We start from the raw sequence: 27,536 nt of genomic DNA on the forward strand, positions 1-27,536 counted from the left end.
ACTAGAGTTCTGATGTAGAAACAGAATATGGATCTTATAATAAATTGTATCCCATCTGAAATTACAAAAAACCTGCCTTATATTTTTCATCATCGAATTATCCATATCTCTCTGATACATGTGGGATATGAAAGATGTTTCATGTTGACTTTAATGAAAAGCCTGTTTTCTAACTATTTTTAAATTCATTTTAAGTAAATGTTTTAATCATTTTAAAAGTTTTAAAATAGCTTGTTTTATTTTTGTTATTATTTTTCTTCATGATTATTATATTTTCTTTTATGTAAAGCACTAAGAATTACCATTGTGTACAAAATGTGCTATATAAATAAACTTGCCTTGCCTTAAGCACAATATTTTTTGGATACAAAGTGAACGCCAATTTCTAGCTGGATTAAAATACATTTTCATTAGAGGATTTACTGTAGCAGATCACAGAACAAATATTTTGACTTTATTTAACTTGGTGTTAATTAATAATGAAAGTGGTGATTATGATCGTCTGATCTTTGAGAAGAACAACATTGCTGTTTCCACTGGCCGACACCAGATCCAATATCTGGGCCATTGTTAATGACCCCATTACTCTGCTTAGATCATTTCTATGGGTTTGATGTACTGTAGCAATGGTGACAGTGGTGTGTAAAAAAAAAAATATATATATATATATATATACATTTTTTTTTTTTTGAAATAGCAAATCATTAATGAATCACATGGCTTGCGTTTAAACTCAACACCTGAACACAGAATCATCACAGTGATGGTGCAATGCACGAATCTCCATGCAGGACTGTTCATCAGAACAAATCAAAACATCAGGGAAAAATAAAATAAAATGCCCTGAAAAAATCGCTGGTCAATCTTCAAAACACAAATAAAGATATTAATTTAAATAAAAATCATAATAATAAAAATATTGAGAATTATTAACCAAATGATGTAGTAAATAATGACATACTGTTATGTTTTGCACTAAAATAATTTGTTACTGTTACTGTTTTTTTTTTCAGTGTCAAGTACTTGTCTATAGTCACCTAGAACATGCTTTGAAGCTTTTCAAAAGAATTATAAAAGCATTACCATAAGCAGCACAGCATCAACACATAGTATATTTTGATCACAGTTGGGCACTTTTATGGAATAATCAATTTATGTCTAGTCTGTTTGCTAAAATAAAACTGCTTCTACCCCTCATCAAAAATGTTTTGAGGCAATGAATCTTGAACATTGTTATTAAAAATTCAATTTCACTAAACTATATTAGTGAATTTTGAATTACCTGTTCACTCCTACCTGCATATGTAAGCCTCTTGGGTCTGTTGTGATTTAATTTATTTCCCAAAGATATCAAACTTGAATTAACTTGTGCACAGTGCCTCAGAGGACATCTCTATACTGTATACTGAATATTGATTTGACCAGGTTGTTACACACATGTAGAGTAACCCCACAGAAGCTCTGGAAACCCATGAGCTTTATAACAGTCTTAGACTTTCGAATCAGTTCCACTGGGTGTACCCTGGAAGCGTTGAAGCTGCATATTACCTCAGAATGATGACTAACCATTGACCAGCCAGCTGTGAATTTAATGCTAGACTTTAGCAAAAAATAAAATGGGAAACTTTGTTTTTATAAAACAAATAAGCACTGGCATAAAAAAGTGACTTTACACATGATAGGCCTTGCTAGGTAATTAAGGCTCTTGGCATCAGTGTCTAATGAGAAAAGGCCTTACATATGGGTTCAATGTAAGCTGCTTCTGCCTAGTCAGAACACTATCCACAAGCATAGGAAACATTCATTTACCAAAAGTATGTAAGCCAACATGTCTCTGGAGTCGAATATGGGCAGGTATAGTCAACAGAGGAAGTGTCTTTCAGTCCTTTAGAAGAGCACTATCTCTATGCTGAGTTTGTTTTCTGATACTCCCTGACCTCTTTCCGCTCTTATCAGACTTGCCAGACTGAATGTGGCCTTTTTAAAATCTGCCCTTGTGTCCTCACTAATGTAGCTTCTATAAAGAGCCAAAGCATGTATCTGCCACAGCAAATAGCAATAGTGGCAGGACTTTACATTGGTACACTCCTTGATATATGTTCATGTCTTTCCACAGTAACTCTTACAGTTTCTTACTAACTTTGAGACATAAAAGGACATCATAGCTGCACTTCTGGGGCTGTTCAGTATCTAGTTTTGACCCAAATGTAAGGTAGCATCACATGTGTCCTTGGTGGAGAAGTCATTTCCAGAATACACTCAAGCAGTCTCATTAGCTACAATATGTTTACATGCATACAAATAATCTGTTAGTTATCAGACTGATGGCTCAGTCGGATTAAAGGTCAGAGAGATCAGAGACCACCTCCTTGGCCGTGACAGGACAGGCAGAGGGTTCAGGGATGGCCTCCTTGACCATGACAGAACAGGCAGGATATTCAAAGGTGGCGTCCTTGGCTATGACAGGACGACTGAGTATTAAATGAATACACAAGGAAAGGGAGATCACTGTGGTCAAGACTGGAAGGACAAAGAGCTGATTGTTTGGCACCAGCACAGGACAGAGTTCTGAGACTTGAGGGGGCTCTGGAGCAGATTTATCGGGAGGAGCATGTTCTGGAGTGGACTCATGGACTGGAATGAGTTCACTGACTGAAGAGCAGTATGTAGCCCAAACACATACTTCCCTACAAAGGCAAAAGTTAAACTGTCAAAGTTTGCCAAGGGATTGCTGAACATTCTGACGAGTGAGTTGCACTGGGTGTGTATCACCGAGGACTTGAATGAGCCTGATGCGTAAAGTTTCTTTATAACTAGCAAAACATAAGCTACTGGAGATATGCTTATAAATAGTTTTATTAAAAAGCCACAAATAAATACTGGTAGGGTTAGTGTGAGAATAAGTTGACATGTAATTGCAAAGTCACTTATAGTCAGCAGAAAGTCTGGGAGACCATGACAATAAAGAATTAGCAGATATTAAGCAAACAGTCTTCTAATACTCTGCTGAGAGTTAGTAGACATGTAGGTGCAACAGTACCTATTGTCATCAGAATGTTCAGAAAGGGAACCATCAAAATGAAATGTTACCAATTTATTAATTGATTGTTTTAAAATGTGTTGACGCAAATTACTCTATTTAAATGTTTCATTGATACAACATGGCACTGAGTTGTTAGAAAATAAATGTGTAGTGACATCAATGCTTGATGACGTCAGGAGCGATGAGTTGGCTTTTTGAACCGGTGCAATAAGCCGAACTGTCCGAATGAACCGAAATGGACATGACATGAACTTTGCATCACTAGTATCCATGACGGCTGATGACTCTGACATAGCACCCATGATGGCTGGATACTCTAGCAAAGCATCGGTGACAATTGGAGAGTCTGACGTGGTGGCCATATTGGGTGGAGGCTCTAGCATAGCAGCCATATATATATATATATATATTAGGGGTGTAACGGTACGTGTATTCGTACCGGACCGTTTCGGTACAGGGCTTCCGGTATGGTGCACGTGTGTACCGAATGACGGAATGCAATATTTTGTGCGCGGAACATAAGTACATTTTCGTGTTTCAAAACGAACATATTAAGTGGTGGAAGTCTCCGCGTTCAGCGCAAATCCCACCCTGCAGCTGATTTAAGGCCGACGACACACTGTATGATTGGCGCAAGCGTCTCAGCTGCGTGGCGTGTCCGTTTTTAATTCGGCTCCCATGTTAACAGGTTAGAGCTTGCAGACTGCCTGCATGAGACGGGCATCTCAGGCCGCGCGGCAAACGCGTGCATGCTAGAAATAGAACCGACGCCTATTTTTCACGCGATACGCAAGCGTGTTGGAAGCGTTTCCAGGCAAAATAGAATAGGAAAATATGTTTATATATAATTTTGTACACAAATACATATTAATTCATGGCACTTTGATGTTTGAAAGTCTATAGGTTGACAAATTCAGATAAATTAATAATTATCGATTTTCAAATATTGCACCTCTCAAACATAGTCTATTTTGCCGTCAATACAGTTGACGGTGTCCTTTATCAGTAGGCTTTATATTTATGCTCAACATGAAATATAGATGTTGTCATGAAGACAAGAGCCTGGTCTGTCGGCGGTCTCCCTCTATGTCACCTACAGCAGCAGCAGCAGTGCGCCATCGCCGCGTCAGGCACGGTTCTGGTGAAGCAGGCCTACAAGCTGGGATTGCTAATGCTGCACTGTAATCATAGTTATTTATTTATATTTTTCATTATATTTTATTATATGACATTGGTTTGAGACTGAGAGTATTTTATTTAGTGGAGAACTTTGCAGCAGTATTTTATTTCTTATTCTTTTTTTGTTTTATATATATTTTATTAAAACGTATTTTTAAAAAAAAAGTGTATAGTAATAACCTGCAGTTTAATGTTTGCATTTCTTTCCCTTACTGTACCGAAAATTAACCGAACCGTGACTTTAAAACCAAGGTACGTACCGAACCGTGATTTTTGCGTACCGTTACACCCCTAATATATATATATATATATATATATATATATATACATACAGCTCCCCGGGCACCGCAGCATAAATGGCTGCCCACTGCTCCGTGTGTATGCGTCCACTGCTGTGTGTGTGTGCACTTTGGATGGGTTAAATGCAGAGCACAAATTCCGAGTATGGGTCACCATACTTGACTGTATGTCACTGCACTTTCACCTTTTCATACATATATATATATATATATATATATATATAATTTCTTTACTATAGTGAAACCTCTTCAAGTTTCTCTTGTAGATTATTTTCAGCTTGTTCCATTAGAAGATTAAAAGCACAATGTGTGCTTTTACTTCAACTGTGTGCTTTAACTGTGGACATGTGTGCCTTTGATTTGGATTTGCAGGTGTTGCCGCCCCCTCTTCCACTGCCCACACCAACTGAAGAAACTCAACAGGGTAGATGGCATATCCTCACAGAGACCAGCATGATGTTTCATCTCAGCATCATATTAGCATGAAGAGCTTTCTATTCACACGGCCATTCTCTCTCGCTGCAATCATAGTGGTGGCAACTGTTCCGTGAAGGGGATTTGAATATGAGAGACAGAAATAAGTGCAAGAAAAGAGGGAAGCAAATTGAAAAAAGGAGTCTTTTGATTTGCTGTGTCTGTGTATCAGCATCAGTAATACTTACCACCGTGGAGTTGTCTTAGTGTAATGAAATTGGAATATTTAGAAGGATTTACTTAAATTAAGGCAATAAAATGCCAAAAGTATTTAAAAAAAGATTTGATAGTCCAATTTATCTTTTTCTTCCACACATTTTCCTTCCACTCAACTTTCTGTTAACAAGCTTGGATACAGCACTCTGTGAACAGCCAGCTTCTTTGGCAATGAATGTTTGTGGCTTACCCTCCTTGTTAAGAGTGTCAATGATTGTCTATTTGACAACTGTCAGATCAGCAGCCTAGTGAACCAAACTGAGAGACCATTTTGAAGGCTCAGGGAACCTTTACAGGGATGTCACCATATTCCAATTTGTTGAGATAGGAATTGGTGGGTTTTTGTTAACTGTGAGCCAAAATCATCACAATTAAAAGAACCAAAGACTTAAACTACTTCAATCTGTGTGCATTGGATCTATTTAATACACGAGTTTCACAATTTGAGTTGAATTACTGAAATAAATTAACTTTTCCACAACATTCTAATTTATTGAGATGCACCTGTATAAGTGTTGTGTATCGCGCTGTGTAAACATAAAACCAAGTATGCATTTGTGATCAGAGAAACGACAAACAACAAGCTCTAACAGTTACTCTACACTGCTCAAAACTCATATTTGAGTGGCATGGGCGGTGTTATGCAAATCTTCCCACATTGAAACGTAGACGTGGGGGAATGTTAGAATGAGTCATTTTAGGTAGGAGTGGTTGACTCTTAACTTTTATAAAGAATGTTTTTGGATTTGAGACTTAAATATTTGAAACTTTACAGATATTTTTGTATGCACCAAGAGCTTGTAACACTCCAAAGATAAAGGAAAAATTTAAATTGCATCTTATGACCCCTTTAAAGATGAGACAGAAAAAAATTGTGAGTTGGTCTACAGCTTTAGAGGAGCTCATTCATCTCTAACATGAAGGCAAAAAAGAATAATCTTTTCACTCCTTGCAATACATAATTTTCCTCTGCTCAGTACATTTACCATGTGACTGAACTATACATTTCTTCACGCTCCCTTTTTGCCTCTTCCTGCCCAAACAGCAAGCATATGTCATTCTCCTTGGACTGTTTAGCTCTTCAAATTGTTCTACATTTTTCAAATAACTGCTGTCGTATTGATGGAGCATTTTGCTAGTCTACTGAACAGATGCATTTAATGAGTTTGCAGAACTTAAGCACACAGACTGATATGGATTCTCAATTCATCATTTTAAAGACCCAAACTCGGATAAACTTCACAAAATAAATTACTTTATGGATTCATTTTTATTTAATTTATTTTTTATTAAATAATCCTCTTAAAATGAAAGGTGTTGGTTTGGAATCATTACAATTACTACAAACAAAACTGTAACATGGTTTTGCATAGATTTCTTCATACAAGTGTTTGTATGCATACAAAAGATAGATTTTGCTTATGCACAGAGGTTTTCTAATTAATAAAAGCAAACTTAAAATCTCACAGCATTTTAATTTGGTAAATATTGTGTGTATATTTTTATCCAAGACTAGGCTTTTATTTATTTTATTTTATTTTTTGAAGAAAGAAGGAAAGCTTGTCATCCCAACTCGCTCATTCTGCAGTTGCTTAAATGTCGCATGAGCTAGGTTCCTGGGGATCCAATGTTAAGGTCAAGGCTATAGAGAGTGAGCAGTCAGTTTTTCTTTCTCACTTGCTTTGCACTGTACCACATACAGTGTATGAATGTATGTATGTATTTATTTATTAATTTATTTATTGTGGTGTTTGCATGCGAGGTGTTGTATTCAAGACCATTAGCTTACAATATTTATGTTACTATCTACTCCTGATTTGGACTCTAAGGAGTTCAGTCATGGACAGCACCTCACTTGCCTATTCAAGGAGATTAGACCGGTAATAGAATGTGGGGCTTCTAACTACCGAACATTCGGCATGTGCAGTCGGTCACTTCATGGTTGATTATTCTTTGTCTTTCCACAACAAAAGTTCAGATGTGCATTTTTGAGCAACATTTTACTTGTTCAAGCTCCGTGCTACTGTGCGATGTACAGGCCCAAATCAGAGAACAATGTCAGACTGTTTAAGCTTAACTGCCTTTTTCTGTCATTTGCTTTGTGTTCCATGTTTTGGATAACAAATGTTAATTGGAATGGATACATTTTCTCACTTGTGCTCCACACAATAATGCCTTTGGAGCTAACAGGTCATTGTGCCTGTAACGAATATCTGCCTTTTATCGTTTTCATTGAAATCCTGCTCTATGAGTTTTGACGTGTTTCAGACACAACAACAGTTTGTATGAATGAATGAATAAATAAATAAAAATAATGCATTGGAGCAATGTGTAAGGTGTTTTGCTATTTAAAGCACATGATGAAGGAATATTATCCAAAAATAATATTTTAATAACAAATCTACAAGGGATACACATGACAGAATCGCAATAGCAAATGTACCACACACTATGCTAAAGCAAATAACTGGCAGAGAACTGAATGGAACAGGTAATATAAATCCTGGGTGAAGAAAAAAGACACACCTGAAATGAACACATCACCATAGAAATAAATTAGGAATCATAGGAAACTTGGACAACAGAACTACACAGGGCAGGTGAACAGGAAAAAAGAAACATAACAAAAAATCCATAGCCGTAACACTAAGTTCATTTTTAAAGTTTGATTTTTAGTGGCATTACAGTCTTGCACTTAATGAGCTTTCAGTGTTGTTCAGTACTTGTTACGTCAATAGTCTCTGCAAGTTGATAATCAGCCATGAATTCTTCTATAGCTTGTGCCTCAAAATGACATTTCAATATCTCTCCAGTAAGCACAGAGTTTCTCTGAGAGGCATCGATCTATTGATCAGCATTTTATTAAAAAATTCTTTCTTTTTCCTCCATGTGGTTAGAGAGGTTTGTGTTTTACAAAAAAAAAAAAATGTCTCTTAAAGATTTTTTTTTAAAGTTTTCAAGAAACACAGAACAGCACGGAATTCAAATTTAACATGTTTACTTTTTTAAATACGCCTTCCCTGATCATATTGTGCTCAATGCATCAGTGCATGTTATTCCAAAAAAAAAATACAAATTAAAATAAATAAATAAATGAATGAATGTTTGTCTCTGTAATCTTTCATCAATGTAATAACTTTGCCTCTAAAACGACTTAAATTTTCAGCCAAAGTTACAAATCCCTCTTAGTTTTCAGTCCTTTCTGTCCTCCTTTCTGGTATCGAATGGCCATTTTCATGGTCCAATGAATTCCAAATGTATAAAAATCCATCTTTTTCCTCATTTAATATTATATTTTATCTAAGAATTTGTTTTCTAAGGCAAAATGGGTTTTGAATTGTGTTTTAGAGAACAGAAACTGAATGTTTTATCTTCATTTTTAAATTTAATAATATAATTACAATGATGACAACCAGTCTATGCTTGAAAAGGCTTCAACTTTTAAGTCTTTAAAAAATGCAACACTATAAGGCCAAAGTTTTGTAGTTACCAGTTACCAGAGAAGGAATATACAACACCAACAATATTGGAACTAATGCAGTAATACATTAAATGGCAGTCTAGACAACTGATAAGACTAACTGGAGTTTGAGCCATTAGCTGGGTCTCAGCCTCAAGGACCACATTGCTTTTGAGACCAACAATATAAGACTAACATTTGAGACATAATGATTTATCAACTCTTTTAAAAGTTTGTGCACATGCTATGTGTATGATTGTATGATTGTATGAGACTTGTTATTTTGCTGTACAAAGAATTATTCTATAATATACAGAAATACCTGGGTATTACACCATTATAATATGTTGATTAAATAAGAGTGATATATTTTGATCCAGGCACCTTTGATCTGTGCTCCCTTTCCCCATATTGCTTTGCTGAGGTCAAGGATCATTTCGGTTATGTATGGTGACCCTTGTTCCCTAAAGGAGGGAAAGGAGACGTGACGTCGGATGACCGATGAATTGAAATCTCACTTAGAGAGACCAATTCATTTTGAGTGTAAACTAAAGGTGGTACAGAAACTATGAGGATGGGACGTGACATCCCTGCTCCCATCTTCAGGGAACGAGGGTAACCATATATGTCTTTAAAGTCGGTCACTCTTGACATCACGTCAGATGACAGACAAATTGGGATCCCTACCAAAGGGCCTTAGTTACTGCCCCTTCCAGTGTCCTTTGGAAGTGTCCTGCACCCTTATTTTCTGGTGCTGGCCAGGCCTTACCATAAGATGACCAGCTACTGCTGCTATGGCACTACCCACTCATTAGGAATTGATAAAACTGGGAAAACGTACCTGTTCCACTTGGAACAGGGATGCTGTGGAGATTTCAGAAGCAAATAGACACATGAACATCCGTTTAGGTGCAAATTAAAAATTGGAGGTGATTGTAACCCTCTTGGAAAAGGCAGAGGTCTGCTGGGGAAACACAGGCTCTGAGGCTATACCGTGAATTTTACACATATGAGATCCACTTAAGTTTCTACAATATGGAACCCAGCCCTCTACTGGTTCTCACAGATTCATTGAGGGAGGGCCTGGCACCAGATGTTCCACGGAGGAGGAGCTCAAAATGTTCTGCTGCATGGACTCTCTGGAGCAGTTTTTAGCAAGCTGACCCAAAGTCAGGGCCTCTCAATGTTTCTACCCTTGAGAACACCGGAGGATACCGGCTCCACAGAAAAGCTATAGAATCTAGCGAACGTGTTGGGGGTCACCCAGCCTACAGCTCTACACATATCTGCCAGTGAGTTCTAGTTGAGTGAGCTCGCAACCTGAATGGGCAGGGCACACCCGGTGCCTGATAAGCCAGGGGGATGGCATTCACTATCCAGTGAGCAATCCTCTGCTTGGAGACAGCATTTCCCTTCTGCCGGCCTCTGTGACAGACATAGAGCTGGTCTGAGGTCTTGAAGCTTTGTCCGGTCTGCATATGGGACAGAGCAAAGCTAAGGCTGGGTCCTGGGGCAGTGTTTGCAGGCTCACCACCTGATCCCTGAAGGTAGTAGTGGGAACTTGGGCACATAGCCGGACAGGGGTCTCAGGGTTACCTGGGAGTCAGCTGGCCAAAACTCTAGGCACTATTTGTCAACCAAAAATGCATGCAGGTCCCCTACCCTCTCGATGGAGGCCAATTAAAGCAGGAGCAAAGATATAACCCAAGAGGGTATAGAGGGGCGCCGTGGAGGATTTAACCTTCTTGCCCCCCTAAGGTACCCGATGAACAGGTCATGCTTCCCTAGTGACTTCCCTTCTACAGGGTCATAGTTAACAGCAATCGCAGTGACATAGTCTTTGAGGGTCGAGGGAGACATCCTTCGCTCCAAACCTTGTTGCAAAAAAAAACAGCACGAATCTGACAGCATCTTCTAGGGTCTTCCCGGTGAGAAACGCACCACTTGACGAACAGGTTCAACTTAAAGGTGTAAGCATAAAGCGTCTCGTAAACAGTGCTCTGACCGAAAGGATGGTGTCAAATACCTCTTTGGGTAGGTCACCTAGAACCTCTGTGTCCCATCCAGGGACCAGATGTGAAGTTTCCAGAGGTCTGGAAGTGGTTTGCCACAGCATACCCTGTCTCTGAGTTAGTAGATCCTTCCTCAGAGGAATTGGTCAAGGGGCTGTCACAGGAAGCATTATTTCTGGAAACCAAGTCTGGGTGGGTCAATAAGGCGCCACTAACAAGACCTGCTCCTCGTCCTCCCTGACCTTGCACAGTGTCTGTGCTAGAAGGCTCACTGGAGTAACGCATACTTGCATAGGCACCACGACCAGCTGTGTGCCAGTGCATCCATGTCAAGTGTTCCCTCGGTCATGGAGTAAATCAACTGGCAGTGAGAAGTTTCTGGAGAGGAAAACAGGTCTACCTGAGTGGCTCCGAAACAACTCCAAATCAGCTGGACCGTCTGAGGGTGGATTCTCCAAGATTGGTCTCAACCCACTGCCTTGAGGACGGACCACTGGGGAAGTTTCTGGCAGTGCAATGTGCCCTAGTGAGCTCATCATCCACCTCCAGGAAGAAAGACACCAGAGTGGAGCCCTGAGAACCAGCTTGTGCCACTCCGAGAAACCAATCGTCCAGGCTTTAGGGTTGTGGTGGAGGATTCCACTCGAGCTCAACACTCTCGGCAGCCCAGGAAAGCATAGCCATAATTTCTGGATTCGCATCTGGCACCAGAAAATGGCAGTTCCACTAAATCATCCTCCCCAGAAAAGTCTGGCTCACCCTCCAATGCAGCAATCGACATCTGATTATTGGGGAGTGCACCGAAAGATACAAGTGGTATCCCCCTGGAGGGTCCAGCCTGTTCTCTCAGAGGCACCACTGGCTGTGAAATGAATTGGTCACTCTAAGCTAGATCCCAATTCGTCGGTCATCTGACGTGACGTTGAGTGTGTCCAACTGAAAGGAATGCTTACTGAACTATGCTTCATACTGGACAGTGACCTAAAGCTGAACTAACTAATTAATTCAACTGCCAGTGCTAATTTTTACCATATGCGAATATTAGCAAAAGTTAAACCCTTCCTAACCAGGAAGAGTTTTGAGATTGTCATCCATGCTTTCATTTCTTCGCGACTTGACTATTGTAACTCGCTATATTATGGGCTGCCTGTCTCATCTGTACCTTGTCTGCAGCTTGTCCAAAATTTGTCTGCTCATTTGTTCACAGGCAGTAGCAGAAGGAATTGCATCACGCCTATCTTGCAGTCATTGCACTGGTTACTGATGAATTATTGCATTCGATTAAAAATTCTGCTATTTTTCTACAAAGCTCTAAACAACCTTGCTCCTCCATGTCTCTGTGAGTTGATTATTGTACACAATCCAGGTAGATCACTCAGATCACAGACTAAGTATCTGCTTTTGGTTCCCAGACCTAGATTGAAATGTAGAGGTGACAGAGCTTTTGCTGTTGCTATGGAACAGTTTGCCATTATCCATCATAATAGATTATTCAGTGTCTGAGTTGAAAAGTCTTTTAAAAACATTTTTTCAATGTTTCGTGACTATGGTTTTCTAATGACATGTTTATTCTATTGTGTGATTGGGTCAATGTAACTGTATACAGCACTTTGGTAAACAAACTCAGGTTGTTTTAAAGTGCTTTATAAATACATTGAGCATTGAATGCCAAAGAGGCTAGATGCTTTTTTTCTAGATACTTTTTTTTTTAATGGAGCTTGTTTCTTGGCATGGCTACCATAGCTGAATAAAATGAATACATGTTGTTGTTGTTGTTGTTTTATTATTATTATTATTTATTTTTTATGTGTCATCAATAAAAAAATTTTTGTAATTTATTTATTTATTTTGTGTGACTAATCTCACTTTTTTTAAAGAAGAAGAAAAAAAAAGATTTCAATTAATATAAGATCAAATTAAAACTCAGTTGGCCTTGATTAATACAAAGGCAGACAATGAGTATGTCCCTTTATAATGTGTAAGTTATTAAGCATTGAAACCATGTTGAAGTAGTTGAAGTAGTGTCATCAGAAAAAAAAAATAATAATAAAAATAATAATAATAATTACTGGTTGAATTAAGTGGCTTTAAGATTGCTGCAAAAATAGAAAACGGGGCTTCTTCATAATCAGCACAAAGACAATTCTGCCTAGGGTTGGTTCTTATGACTAAAATCGTGATGGTACGAATATTTTCTATCACACTAACAGTATTGATCACAACAAAGTTATTTTTGCTGTAAAGTCAAATATAATATGAATTACTGCATGTTAAATAACCATGTGGTTAAATTAAAAACCAGTGTACACATTTAAGGTATATCATCTCAATTGTATATTTTCTCTTTTTATTTGGAGCTTAATGGAATTAAATGAAAATATCTGAAAATATGCTGTATATTTCTGAAGCAATTTGCAACGTTGCTTGACCATAATGTTGTGCTAGTACAAAATCTTCACTGACTTACATATTTCTACTATTACACTTCCCAGTTCAACTTATGCTTGGTTTAGATTTCTAGTTCCTCCATTTAAAATGCTTTTAGCCAGAAACAAAATGTGTTTGCTGGAGCTGCCAGGAACATAACCAAATAATTTCTAAAGCCAAGTTTTACTTGTTACTTACTCACTTAATGACACAGAGAGTCATTAAAAATAAATAAATTAATAACTTTTTCAAAAATATTGTCTGTCCATGCTTGCCCTCTTTTATACAAAATAAAGAAATGCATAATAAACAAACAAATAAATAAATAAATAAGTGGGGAATAATTTATGTGAACTGCTCTTCACTGGATATTATGCTTCTTGTCAAAGTGAATAAGGCAATAAAGGGGGGTTGGCACTCTACAGGAATTGCCACAGATTTTTATCTATCTATCTATCTATCTATCTATCTATCTATCTATCTATCTATCTATCTATCTATCTATCTATCTATCTATCTATCTATCTATCTATCTATCTATGTTTTGTTTGTTATCTGTTTCTTATACTTTGTTATACACTATATTCTAACATCCATGCTGTATTTCAACAGCTTTAATAGCGGATCCTTATTATTCTTTTGATGTCATTGTTTCTGCTAAGACAATTATTTGGCTCTTGGTAAACTACCCAAACTCATCAGTTGTTCTTCTTTTCTGTCATTTTGCAGCATGTGAACTGATGACACAGGGGATCCTGGCCTTGGTCACATCTACAGGCTGTGCCTCAGCCAGTGCTCTGCAGTCCCTGACAGATGCCATGCACATACCACACCTTTACATCCAGCGTAACGCTGAAGGATCACCTCGCACTGCATGCCAACTCAATCCAAGCCCTGATGGAGAGCGATACACCCTTGCAGCACGACCGCCTGTCCGTCTAAGTGATGTCATGTTGACGTTAGTTGGTGAACTGTGTTGGCAGAAGTTCATTGTCTTTTATGACAGTGACTATGGTGAGTGGTTGATGCAATCCTGCTTTTGAGAGAGAAAAAAAAGTTAGAGCACTTAATATTGAGTATTTGTTGTTGTGTGATTCCATGTGATAATTAGTGATTTGGTTAAAGCTGTGTTCACACTAAACAGTGATTAATTCGTGGAGTCTCTGAGCTGTTAGTTTTTGTAGTAGCATTGCTTTGCTGCTCATTTGAATAAATATTTAGTTTGTGTTCGTTTATTTATTACCATTGTTGCTATTATTAATATTCATTTTCAGTTTGGGCTGGTTTATCAATTTGCACATATTACAGTAAATGGTAACACTACAAAACGCATACAATAAATACAAAACATTTACAATAGAAAAAATAAAAAATAATTATTATTATTATTAATCTTAACTTTTAATCTATATTGATTATGCCTTGTTCATTGATAATTATTAACACTATGTACTTTATACAGTATGTATGAGTATATGTATAATTAACCTTGCCCAGAATTAATTTATAGTGCTGTTCGCTGAATAATTTAATAATTCTGGTACAGTGATTTTTTTTTTTTTTTACTTATTTTTAATTAAATTAGAATTTTATATTAAATTCAGAGCAAATTAAAGGCAGTACAATAAATACTGCTATGTATATATGATTTACCATCAAAATAATACTTTTTTTCAGGCTATATATATATATATATATAGAATAAATAAATACATTTTTCATGACATTTACCTGTTTTTGGCCAACATGATGATTCTGAAATAGCATGAAGTGTGCTCTTGAAGCATTATAGATTAACCTGTAATAGGCTCCACACAGGTGCAGCATGAAGAACTGGTTCAGATGACTGCTTTACAAACCTTGATTTTACTTCACATCCATGAAATAGTGGCAATGAGAGAGTAAGATATTTTAGAACTAATCCATTCTGAGCAGCTGCACAGGTCTGAACTTTACAAAGAAATGCTTTGATGTGAAACACAGATTCAAAAATGCTATTTGTTTGAGGCTTTTATCATAAGACTTTAGCGGTGAAGTAGAGGAAAATTACAAGGAACTTAATTTTTTCCTCAAGTGTCCACATGGGTGGTCAGTACAATGAAATGAGAATGGCACCAAACCTGTAAACACTTCTTTAGTGAAATAACTTCTTGTTACAAGATTAACAAACCATTTTTTCAGACATTTTTCAGACTGGGCAATACTTTTGAATTACTTTTCCACCCTTCATCTAAACAGCAGTTGTAGGTATTTGAGTTAACATTCAGTTTTGATAGTTCACTTCATTTCATTTTTATTTGTATATTGCTTTTCACGATACAAATTGTTGCAAAGCAGCACAGAAAATGTAAGGTTCTACATTATATTTAGGATTAAGTGGTGACTATGGCAAAGTGATGTCCATAGGGCAGAAATGTACAGTAAAAATCAATGATTATATGTTGCAATCAAACTTATAGCTAAACTTGATAGTTTTGTGTGTTGGTTCTGGATTGTTGTCATCTGAGGTCCTCTGAGGGGTTGGCATCATCTCTTTTCAGCAGTGCAGTCATCTCAGATTTTTGTAAGGAATGCTCATCCCATGGCAGAAATGGAGAAGCAAATAGAGAAAAATTTGCGTAACTGCTTTTCAAATCAAGCAAAAGATAATAATGTGTTCGAACCAAGCAAAGAATAATAATGTGTACTTGATCAGATATAACTGAAGTACAAGGTTATGAGATAGATTCCCTGAATGTTTTGGTTTAATCTAGTGGTGGGCCGTTATCGGCGTTAACGTGCTGTGTTAACGGGAGACTCTTATCGGGCGATAAAAAAATATCACCGTTAATCTATTCTCAAAGTTGAGTTGAGAGCTGGGTCTATACTAGGCGAGCTATGATGACTTTCACCTTGATATTTTAGCGCGGATGTATACCTAGCCGAATCTGTAGGGGGGGAGAATGAGTCTTTAAACCTTTGTGTATGGCTACTGTGAAATTACCACATCAAACGTGACGTGCTAACATGGATGCAGCTAAGATGCCGCCGGGTTTGCTTCAGGGAATTTTTTTTTTTAAGAAGCTTCCCAATGGAAACCTCGACAAAGATGCACGCCTGTTTCACACATAATCCGTCTGCAGTGTGTATGCAGTCCGTGTTCATTTCGTATGTGGTGCTGAAGCAGCACGGACTCATACTCATTGTGCTTTCACACAGGACGCGTTTGCAGTCCGCTTCTCGGTACGTAATGATCACTGCACTGCTGCAGACGCAACGCTCCTGGAATGCACTGACGGACCGCAACCACGTGAACGCTGGAATCAGTTAACATGGGTGCGTAAAAAAATACGAAATGCATACGCACTGCAGACGGATTATGTGTAAAACAGGCTTAAGATTGTTTGCACCTTGTGTATTGTGAAATTCGTTTACAGCTTTCAAGCAGTTTGTGATGTATTTTGGAAACAGGAGATGAGCCCCTGGTCTAATGCACCACCTGGCTTGAGAAACCTGTTCTCAAAGACTTAACGTTACTTTTTGTCATTATTTTATTTGGGTAGCACACATATTCTGAATGCCTTTGGCAGAATTCAAATGAGCCATTTTAATCTAGATTAATCTAAATTGATTCCAAGATAACTGTGAGATTAATATATATATATATATATATATATATATATATATATATTATAATAATTATTATTATTATTGCAATTATTATATTATTGTTGCTTTCATTGAAATAATCAAAAGATGGTCACAAGATAAATATTTAGATTATTTACCCAGTAGTCCGTTTTATTCAAACAATTATGAATTAATTAATTTATTTTTATTTTTTATTTTTGCATTTAGATACAGAAGAACTTTGCCTGTTAAATATTAAGAACATATATAAAAAAGTATCTCTATGATCTCTATGTGGGCCATGCAAATCAACTGTTCCTGCTCATCTCCAGACTGAATCTCTTCTCTCCACTTTCCCTAATTGCAGATTCAGTTATACAATCTGTCAGCATTAATATTTTTATACTTAGATTATTTTGGGGGATCAAACTGTAACACCGTGTGTCCCAACCAGACGTGACGCAACATGATAAAAAGTATCTTTTCCATGTGTTTTTTGTCCTAACCACTCGCGACAGGTACACGTGACAATAAGCAACACGAAACTCTGTTTTAGAAATGGTTTTTATTTTCTGCGACATTGTGGCAGGAACAACATACAAAATATGACAGTGGTAATCTTAGGTAATGATTATGTGCTTTATTCAGTGTTTAAAGCATCTAGTATGAGTTTGAATATTATTTTGCGTGATCTTTATAGCCATAGTGAAAGCAACAATAGATATTTTGCCTGGGATCTTGAAAATAAATTATGCTTAAAGCAAACAAACTGTGAACTCACTGCAAACCAGCATCCATAACAAAGATGGTATCACTCACACAAAACTTTCCAGTCCATTCACATCTGAATCATCTATTTTCAGTGTCTACTTTTCTTTACTTAACAACACCCGCATGTTTTTGCTATCACATCGTATACTTACACTAGGGCTGCATGATAAATCGCATGCGATATTTAATGCGCATTTTAAATCTCCATCAGCTCCGTGCTTTCACATGGAGCAGAATTAACTACACACACACAAGGGCGAGTCAATGAATCATGAACCGTGACAACTTCACATTTGCAGGCAGCAGCCTATGATATAAACAATAGTAACTGTGGGTATAAAAGAGCACCTGTGGAATACGTCATCCACTTCTTTGTCTGAAGGAGATGCAGGCATGATGCCCAAAGCATGGTACAGGGATGTAGTGTCTCGTTCCCTATTCTCAGGGAACCATGGTTACATGCATAACCTGAGACATTCCCTTTCAAGAGGGAACTCCATGATGTGTCCTCTATAGGGCACTAGGGGAATGGTATACCAACACCGCCGTGCTGAGGGATGAGTGCCCAAATAACTGGATTTTTCCTAATTCAAAGACTCATATTCGCTTTGGCCAGAACCCGAACTACAAACCTCTACAGGCAGGCTCAAAGCTCACCAACGTCATAGACTCACTCACCCACCAAAGTATGGAACTTTAACAGTGGAATAATAAAAACAAATATTTACCAACTGTATTGTAGGGTTCTACAAACTATCTTAGTCATTAAACATACCACTGCATTTTTTTTTTCAATTATAAAACAATAGACAGAAACTTAGACATCATATAAGTGATTTATTTGAGCACTAGAAATATACAATAAGAATCATTTGAATAAGAAAAATAAATAAGGAAAAAAAAAAGATTTAACTCTGTATGCCAATTACAGTACATCCTGAGATTGCTAGAAATGCAGCATTTACAATGATTTCTGTTTATATAGTTAATTATCATGTGCTGATGTGCTGATGGCCAGTTATAGAGATGGTAATCATAGAGATGCGCTATAAAGTCAATAAATCACACTCTGTTCATATAGATGGCATTCACATTGATAGCCATGATTACACAGCAATAGCGAGCTGATTTGCACTCAAACAGATGGTAATCATGCAAATACAGGCACATTCAACATAAAACAAACTCACACATATCTAAAAAATGTTGAAAAATAAAAAAATAAAGAAAAAGGCGATTGCTAAGTTCCGCCTCCATCAGATGACAGGTGCATCAGACCCGTCATGAGAGAGTGCCATAATTCAAATAAAAAATCTTCCGCCTATCTTTCACTTTTTTTTTTTGTGGATCATCTCATTCTGTTTGTGACACTTTATGCTACAAAACCATGCTGTTGTTTTTTTTTTTTTACTACCAAGACTCTGAGCGTGAATTATTCCAAAATGGACACAAACAGTTCTGTCACTGAAGAACTGAAACATAAACAAAGTAATTATCATCTTTATTACAACGTTATTCCTTCATTGGACTAAACGTGCTCCATGAGATGTCATTCAGTGGAACCTTACCTTCCTAACTAAACCGGGATTTACAGCTGTGGATGTGTTTATGACTCGTTATTATGACAAATCTGGTATGTACTTCATTTTCATTCTTCATGTTTTGATGTGTACTGCATACACAAATTTAGCAAATACATTCTTTATAAGCTTTCCATTGAAAAACAGCAATCTGTCGTCAATGCGTGAGGCTTAGATCTTTATAATAATATATAGTTTTTCAAAATTAAATTTGTCCTGTTTCATTTAATCCATTCGTAAATATTGACAAGTGTAAACAAGGGGAGTTCAGGATGCCCGCGTCAGAGTGCAGGTTAAGAGGTTAAAGAGGCTCAAAAAGAAAGAGCATACAAATTCATATTACTGCCAAGGACAAAGTTCTGAAGAGTGGAGGCTTCAGCAGAATGACTCTCTCAAATGAGAGGAACCCTAACAACACTAGTTGAGGAGCTCTTTAGAGTGGAAGTCTTAGCATAACAACTCTCTAGAATGAGAGGAGCCTTGGCTATACTCAACGCCAGAGGCAGTTAGTGAGGCTCAAGAAATAATGCCTAAATGGAGCTCTGCAGAGCAGAGGCTTCAGTAGAATTACTCTCTTAAATGAGAGGAAGTCTAACAACGCTCAACCCTGGTAGGGGAACTCTTAAGAGTGGAGGCCTCAGCATAACGACTCCCTAAAGCGAGAGGAGACCGAGCTACACTTAACACCAGAGGAAATTAGTGAGGCTCAAAAAGAAAGAGCCTACAAATTCGTATTACTGCCAAAGACAGGGTTCTGAAGAGTGGCGGCTTCAGCAGAATGTTTCCCCCCACGAGAGGAAGCCTAACAACACTCAACGTTAGTTGAGGAGCTCTTAAGGGTGGAGGTCTCAACATGACAACTCTCTAGAACGAGAGGAGACCTGACTACACTCAGCGATAAAAAAGAGTTAGTGAGGCTCACAAAATAACCTACATACTAATAGTACTGCTTAAGCGGAGCTCTGGAGAGTGGAGGCTTCAGCAGAATGTCTCCCCCCACGAGAGGAAGCCAAACAACACTCAATGCTAGTTTAGGAGCTTTTAAGAGTGGAGGTCTCAGCATAACGACTCTCAAAATGAGAGGAGACCTGACTACACTTAACATTAGACACAGTAAGTGAGGCTGAAAGAAGCAGAGTCTGCATAACATAAGTACTGCTTAAGTAGAGCTCCGGAGAGGGGAGGCTTCAGCAGCATGACACTCTTAAATGAGAGGAAGCCTAACAACCCTCAATCCTGGTAGGGGGACTCTTAAAAGTGGAGGACTGAGCAAACAACTCTCTAAAACTAGAGGCGACCTGAATACACTCAACGCAAGAGGAAGTTAGTTTAGATTATTTACCCAGTAGTCTGTTTTATTCAAACAATAATGAATTAATTAATTTATTTTTATTTTTGCATTTAGATACAGAAGAACTTTGCCTGTTGAATATTAAGAACATATATAAAAAAGTATCTCTATGATCTCTATGTGGGCCATGCAAATCAACTGTTCCTGCTCATCTCCAGACTGAATCTCTTCTCTCCACTTTCCCTAATTGCAGATTCAGTTATACAATCTGTCAGCATTAATATTTTTATACTTAGATTATTTTGGGGGATCAAACTGTAACACCGTGTGTCCCAACCAGACGTGACGCAACATGATAAAAAGTATCTTTTCCATGTGTTTTTTGTCCTAACCACTCGCGACAGCTACACGTGACAATAAGCAACACGAAACTCTGTTTTAGAAATGGTTTTTATTTTCTGCGACATTGTGGCAGGAACAACATACAAAATATGACAGTGGTAATCTTAGGTAATGATTATGTGCTTTATTCAGTGTTAAAAGCATCTAGTATGAGTTTGAATATTATTTTGCGTGATCTTTATAGCCATAGTGAAAGCAACAATAGATATTTTGCCTGGGATCTTGAAAATAAATTATGCTTAAAGCAAACAAACTGTGAACTCACTGCAAACCAGCATCCATTATAAAGATGGTATCACTCACACAAAACTTTCCAGTCCATTCACATCTGAATCATCTATTTTCAGTGTCTACTTTTCTTTACTTAACAACACCCGCATGTTTTTGCTATCACATCGTATATTTACACTAGGGCTGCATGATAAATCGCATGCGATATTTAATGCGCATTTTAAATCTCCATCAGCTCCGTGCTTTCACATGGAGCAGAATTAACTACACACACACGAGGGCGAGTCAATGAATCATGAACCGTGACAACTTCACATTTGCAAGCAGCAGCCTATGATATAAACAATAGTAACTGTGGGTATAAAAGAGCACCTGTGGAATACGTCATCCACTTCTTTGTCTGAAGGAGATGCAGGCATGATGCCCAAAGCATGGTACAGGGATGTAGTGTCTCGTTACCTATTCTCAGGGAACCATGGTTACATGCATAACCTGAGACATTCCCTTTCAAGAGGGAACTCCATGATGTGTCCTCTATAGGGCACTAGGGGAATGGTATACCAACACCGCCGTGCTGAGGGATGAGTGCCCAAATAACTGGATTTTTCCTAATTCAAAGACTCATATTCGCTTTGGCCAGAACCCAAACTACAAACCTCTACAGGCAGGCTCAAAGCTCACCAACGTCATAGACTCACTCACCCACCAAAGTATGGAACTTTAACAGTGGAATAATAAAAACAAATATTTACCAACTGTATTGAAGGGTTCTACAAACTATCTTAGTCATTAAACATACCACTGCATTTTTTTTTCAATTATAAAACAATAGACAGAAACTTAGACATCATATAAGTGATTCATTTGAGCACTAGAAATATACAATAAGAATCATTTGAATAAGAAAAATAAATAAGGAAAAAAAAAAGATTTAACTCTGTATGCCAATTACAGTACATCCTGAGATTGCTAGAAATGCAGCATTTACAATGATTTCTGTTTATATAGTTAATTATCACGTGCTGATGTGCTGATGGCCAGTTATAGAGATGGTAATCATAGAGATGCGCTATAAAGTCAATAAATCACAATCTGTTCATATAGATGGCATTCACATTGATAGCCATGATTACACAGCAATAGCGAGCTGATTTGCACTCAAACAGATGGTAATCATGCAAATCCAGGAACATTCAACATAAAACACACTCACACATATCTACAAAAATGTTGAAAAATAAAAAAAAAGAAAGAAAAAGGCGATTGCTAAGTTCCGCCTCCATCAGATGACAGGTGCATCAGACCCGTCATGAGAGAGTGCCATAATTCAAATAAAAAATCTTCCGCCTATCTTTCACTTTTTTTTTTTTGTGGATCATCTCATTCTGTTTGTGACACTGTATGCTACAAAACCATGCTGTTTTTTTTTTTTTTTTTTTACTACCAAGACTCTGAGCGTGAATTATTCCAAAATGGACAAAAACAGTTCTGTCACTGAAGAACTGAAACATAAACAAAGTAATTATCATCTTTATTACAACGTTATTCCTTCATTGGACTAAACGTGCTCCATGAGATGTCATTCAGTGGAACCTTACCTTCCTAACTAAACCGGGATTTACAGCTGTGGATGTGTTTATGACTCGTTATTATGACAAATCTGGTATGTACTTTATTTTCATTCTTCATGTTTTGATGTGTACTGCATACACAAATTTAGCAAATACATTCTTTATAAGCTTTCCATTGAAAAACAGCAATCTGTCGTCAATGCGTGAGGCTTAGATCTTTATAATAATATATAGTTTTTCAAAATTAAATTTGTCCTGTTTCATTTAATCCATTCGTAAATATTGACAAGTGTAAACAAGGGGAGTTCAGGATGCCCGCGTCAGAGTGCAGGTTAAGAGGTTAAAGAGGCTCAAAAAGAAAGAGCATACAAATTCATATTACTGCCAAGGACAAAGTTCTGAAGAGTGGAGGCTTCAGCAGAATGACTCTCTCAAATGAGAGGAACCCTAACAACACTAGTTGAGGAGCTCTTAAGAGTGGAAGTCTCAGCATAACAACTCTCTAGAATGAGAGGAGCCTTGGCTATACTCAACGCCAGAGGCAGTAAGTGAGGCTCAAGAAAGAGCCTACAAATTAATACTGCCTAAATGGAGCTCTGCAGAGCAGAGGCTTCAGTAGAATTACTCTCTTAAATGAGAGGAATCTAACAACGCTCAACCCTGGTAGGGGAACTCTTAAGAGTGGAGGTCTCAGCATAACGAGTCCCTAAAGCGAAAGTAGACCGAGCTACACTTGGTTGAAATCGTCTTCCATTGCAATTTCCTGTACATCTAAATATGTTAAGATCTTCACAGTTAAAGGTAACACTTCTAAAATCTCTGTGTAAACCATAGACAGTAAGTGTAAACAATGAGTGACGTACACATGCGAGAGAACACTTCCGGCGCTTTCCGCGCTTGCGCAGACTAAACCAGAGCACGCGCAAACGTCACACGAGTCACGACATCAGGAAGCACGCGCGCCCTCAGATCAGTTGGACGTGGTTGTGTACAAGAGGTAAAAACGATATAAATACTGTTCGTTTTCTTACACAAACCGCTCCTTTCGTGTCTTAGGTCATCAATGTGTACTTAGATGGGTAATTGTTTAATTTGGACTCCTCTGTGCATGCTCTTTGAGGTGGTGACGATAGACCTCCATTATATGAGTCACAGACAAGAACGGTTTGACCTAAAAATATAAAAATGGAAACTACTAAGGAAACAAAGACACCTACATCTTGGATGTCCTTGAGGTAAGCTAAAACATATCAACATTTAATTTGAAAGTGAACTATCCCTTTAACACTGATGAGAACATCCTTTGACTGGTTGTGATTCAGGCATGTTAAATGCCAAGAATTTGGCATAAATAACCTCAGTCTGTGATGTCATTGAAATGTGGAAAGGGGCTTTGCCGTTTTGACTGCTGATCCTTACAGTATTTAGGAGCTATATGGGATTCATGAGACCATTTCAGTTGTGGCTCAAAGCCATGGTATTTTATTCAAAGCCCAATCCCCAGAGCAGTGGTGGAAAGAGTACTGAAAAAAATATACACAAGTAAAAGTACCATTACCTTAAAAAAAATTGAGTAGAGTAAAAAGTACTTGTCCAAAAAAAAAAAAAGAAAAAAAAAGAAAAAAAAAAGAAATTTGAAGAAGAAAAAAACTACTTGAGTAAGAGTAAAAGTGTAGCTTACTTGAAAGTACTCATGAGTAGTGAGTATTCTGAGCTGCGGATTGTACCCCTTATAATAAATGCTATACACTGCAATTTAAACATTTGGAAAACATTGTACATACTGCAGTACATATATTTTGTTGTTTGTCAGAATGAATTAAGAATATTTATCATCCGGCAGTTTTAATTTTTACTGCCAACTTCAAAATACATCAAAACAACACTGATAATCTATTATGATGAAAAGTGATGAAAAGATGAGAGTTATTCTCAGTACACTCATCACCATTTAAATCATAATGTTTGAAACATTAGATTTAAAATCAGGTGTAAGGCCACTGAGTCAGAGTATGCTATTGCTGCACATAAAATATTAATGTTAAGAACAATGCAAAGAATACAAAACCATTAGAAATTAATATGAGAGTTCATCACACACCATAAGATGGGTTAAGAGCTACACATTGCTTCATTTACTTAAATTGTTATGGTGATAATACAAATTGTAAGGGGAAAAAATGCATTAAATCAGGAAGTATTTCAGGGGAATTTTTTTTTCAAAAGAAAACACACTTCTCTTTGCAGAGCTGTGGCAGTCTGGGCAAACAATGCTCTATCAACAGCATCTACAATAGAATGTAACAAAAAGTGTTCAGTTGCTAAATGAAGGCAGATTGTATAAAAATTATCACAAAAAAATAAAAAAAAAGTTGTTTATTATTGAGCTGCAATTTTATCACATCACGCACTGACAGAGATATAATAATGCCACGGGTCATCAATAAGGTGCATACTGAATCTGGTCCTCCAAATTTCATTACATTTAAGCCATGATAACCTGTTTTTTTATTATTATTATTATTATTTCTAAACATTTTAGTGTGCTCAACACACTTTTTTTTCTGTAGTGATCATCCTCATCACACGCTCAAATTAATCAGGAGTAATGAGCTGCCGACTTCTCCAAGTTAACTGCTGCAGGATGCATGCAAGGAAGAGACGCGGCAGTGCAGATCGCGCGTCTCCCTATAGTTCCAAGCCGAGGTTTCTATATGTTACTGATGCATAATTCAAAACAGTAATTTGACAACTCGACTGAATTGATGCTTGAAGAATGCAGTCCAGCAGCCATGACTATCACCAGTTGGCGGTTAAAGTTTTATATGTACAATTTAATTTGATGAGAGTGAGACCAATTACTCTGTCGCTATTCAGTCATGTTGATGGATAAAATCAAATTAAAACAAACATGTAACGGACACAAATGGAGGGAAAGTAGTAGAGATACATCACTTAAAATGTACTAGAGAAAAAGTTTATTTTTTTTATTTGTTTTTTTAAGACTCAAAACAGTAAAATTTCTGATAGAAAATACATACTGTGCCTTGCGATTCATATTCCTTCATTTTTTTTTCCGCATTTCATTCTGAAGCAGCCTTATGTTAAACTGCTTTAAATTATTATTCTTTTTCTTTTCAGATCAATCTACACTCCATTCACCATATCGACAAAGCAAAAAAATAACTTCTTAAATGTAAATATATAAAAAATAAAATAAAAAAATAAATAAGCACATTGCATAAGTATCCATACCCTTAACTAAATATTTAGCTGAAGAACATAAACAGCCTCAAGTCTTTTTGAGTATGATGTAACAAGCTTTGCAGGTCAGGTTCTGTCAGGGTGGATGGGAGCAGATGCGCATTTTCAGGTTTCTCCAGAAATATTTGACTGGGTTCAATCTCAGGCTCTTGTTGGGCCACTCAATGATATTTGAAGAGTTAGGGTCATTTAAGTCATTGTCCTGGAAGGTACACCTTCTGCCAAGTCTGAGATTCCGAATGCTCTGGACTGAGTTTTCATTAATGCTATCTTTATATTTTTCTGCACTGAGTGTTCCCTCTACTATGACGAGTTCATCAGTCCCTGCCACTGAAAAACAGCCCCACAGCTTGAGGCTGCTACCAGCATACTTTACTTTTGTGATGGTACTCTGCAGGTGATGAGCAGAGCTGGCTTCCTTCAAACATGACGCTTAGAATTGAGGGTCATCAGACCAGAAAATCTTGTTTTTCAGAGTCTGAGAGTCCTTTAAGTACAATACAGGTTTTTTGTAAATTCCAAGGGCGTTTTACATTTACATTTATGCATTTAGCAGACACCTTTATCCAAAGCGACTTACAGTGCATTCAGGCTATATATTTTATTTTATTTTTTACCTAACATGTGTTCCCTGGGAATCGAACCCACAACCTTTTGCGCTGCTAACACAATGCTCTACGACTGAGCCACATTAACTACTAAGGTGTTTTCATGTGACTTAACTGAAGAGAGGTTTGAGTCTTGCCACACTGGCATAAAGCCCAGATTGGTGGAATGTTGCAGTGATGTTGGTCCTTCTGTAGATTTCTCCTATCTCCACATATGATCATGGAGCTCAACTAGATTGACCATCAGGTTCTTGGTCACCACACTAACCAATGCCCTTCTCCATCAGTTGCTCAGTTTGGCCAGAATGCCATCTCTAGGAAGAGTCCTGGGGTGCGTTTCCCAAAAGCATAGTTGCTTACCTGTTAGCAACTTAGTTGGTTGGCAATGGGAAATTGTATTGCAACCAACAAAGTTGCTAACTTAGTTAGCAACTATGGTTTTGGGAAACGCTCCCCAGGTTCTTTCAAACTTCTTCCATTAAGGGTAACAGAGACTACAAGCTTCTGGGACCCTTCAGTGAAGCAGAATTATTTTTTTAACTCTTCCGCCGATGTGTGGCTCAACACAAAACTGTTTCTGAGCTGTACAGGCAGTTATTTTGACCTCAGTGCTCAATGTTGGATCTGATATGCATTATCAGTTGTTAGGCTTTTATTAAGGCCTTTCCAAATCATGTCCATTCAACTGAATTTGCCACAGGTTAACTTCATTTGAAGTGTAGTAACATCTATAAGCAGTATGAATGCTCCTGAGCTAAATTTCAACTGTCACAGATAAGGGTAGAATACTCATTTTATTATTTTTATTTTTATTTTTTTTGTAATAATTTTGACAAAGATGTTAAAAAGCAGTTTTTGCTTTACCATTATGGTGTATGGAGTGCAGATTGATGTTGGAAAAAGTAATTTAAAGCAGTTTAACACAGGGCAACGAAAAATTAATACTTTTGCAAGGCACTTTAATTACAGTAATGTGAGTGAGTGATTGTATTTGTAATTTGTTATTTCAAACCCCCGCTCCAGAGGCAATGCTTATGCGCTAGGTGCTTTGTACCCTTTCTATGTGGTTCAGACTCTAGTTTCTTACCTTGGGTCCAAC

The 27,536-nt window shown here is 37.4% G+C and overlaps 1 protein-coding gene across 2 annotated transcripts in view; it reads left to right on the forward strand.

The window, feature by feature from the left end:
- Nucleotides 1-27,536, forward strand: part of LOC132121322 (glutamate receptor ionotropic, delta-1-like) — a 545,908-nt gene that overhangs the window by 262,150 nt on the left and 256,222 nt on the right. For both annotated transcript variants that reach the window (XM_059530614.1, XM_059530615.1), the window contains exon 3: nucleotides 13,840-14,124. In XM_059530614.1, the coding sequence (XP_059386597.1) occupies nucleotides 13,840-14,124 (285 nt within the window). The remainder of the gene's footprint in view (nucleotides 1-13,839; nucleotides 14,125-27,536) is intronic.

The sequence above is a fragment of the Carassius carassius genome, chromosome 39 (genome assembly GCF_963082965.1).
Source record: "Carassius carassius chromosome 39, fCarCar2.1, whole genome shotgun sequence".
In the NCBI taxonomy this organism is placed as follows: domain Eukaryota; kingdom Metazoa; phylum Chordata; class Actinopteri; order Cypriniformes; family Cyprinidae; genus Carassius; species Carassius carassius.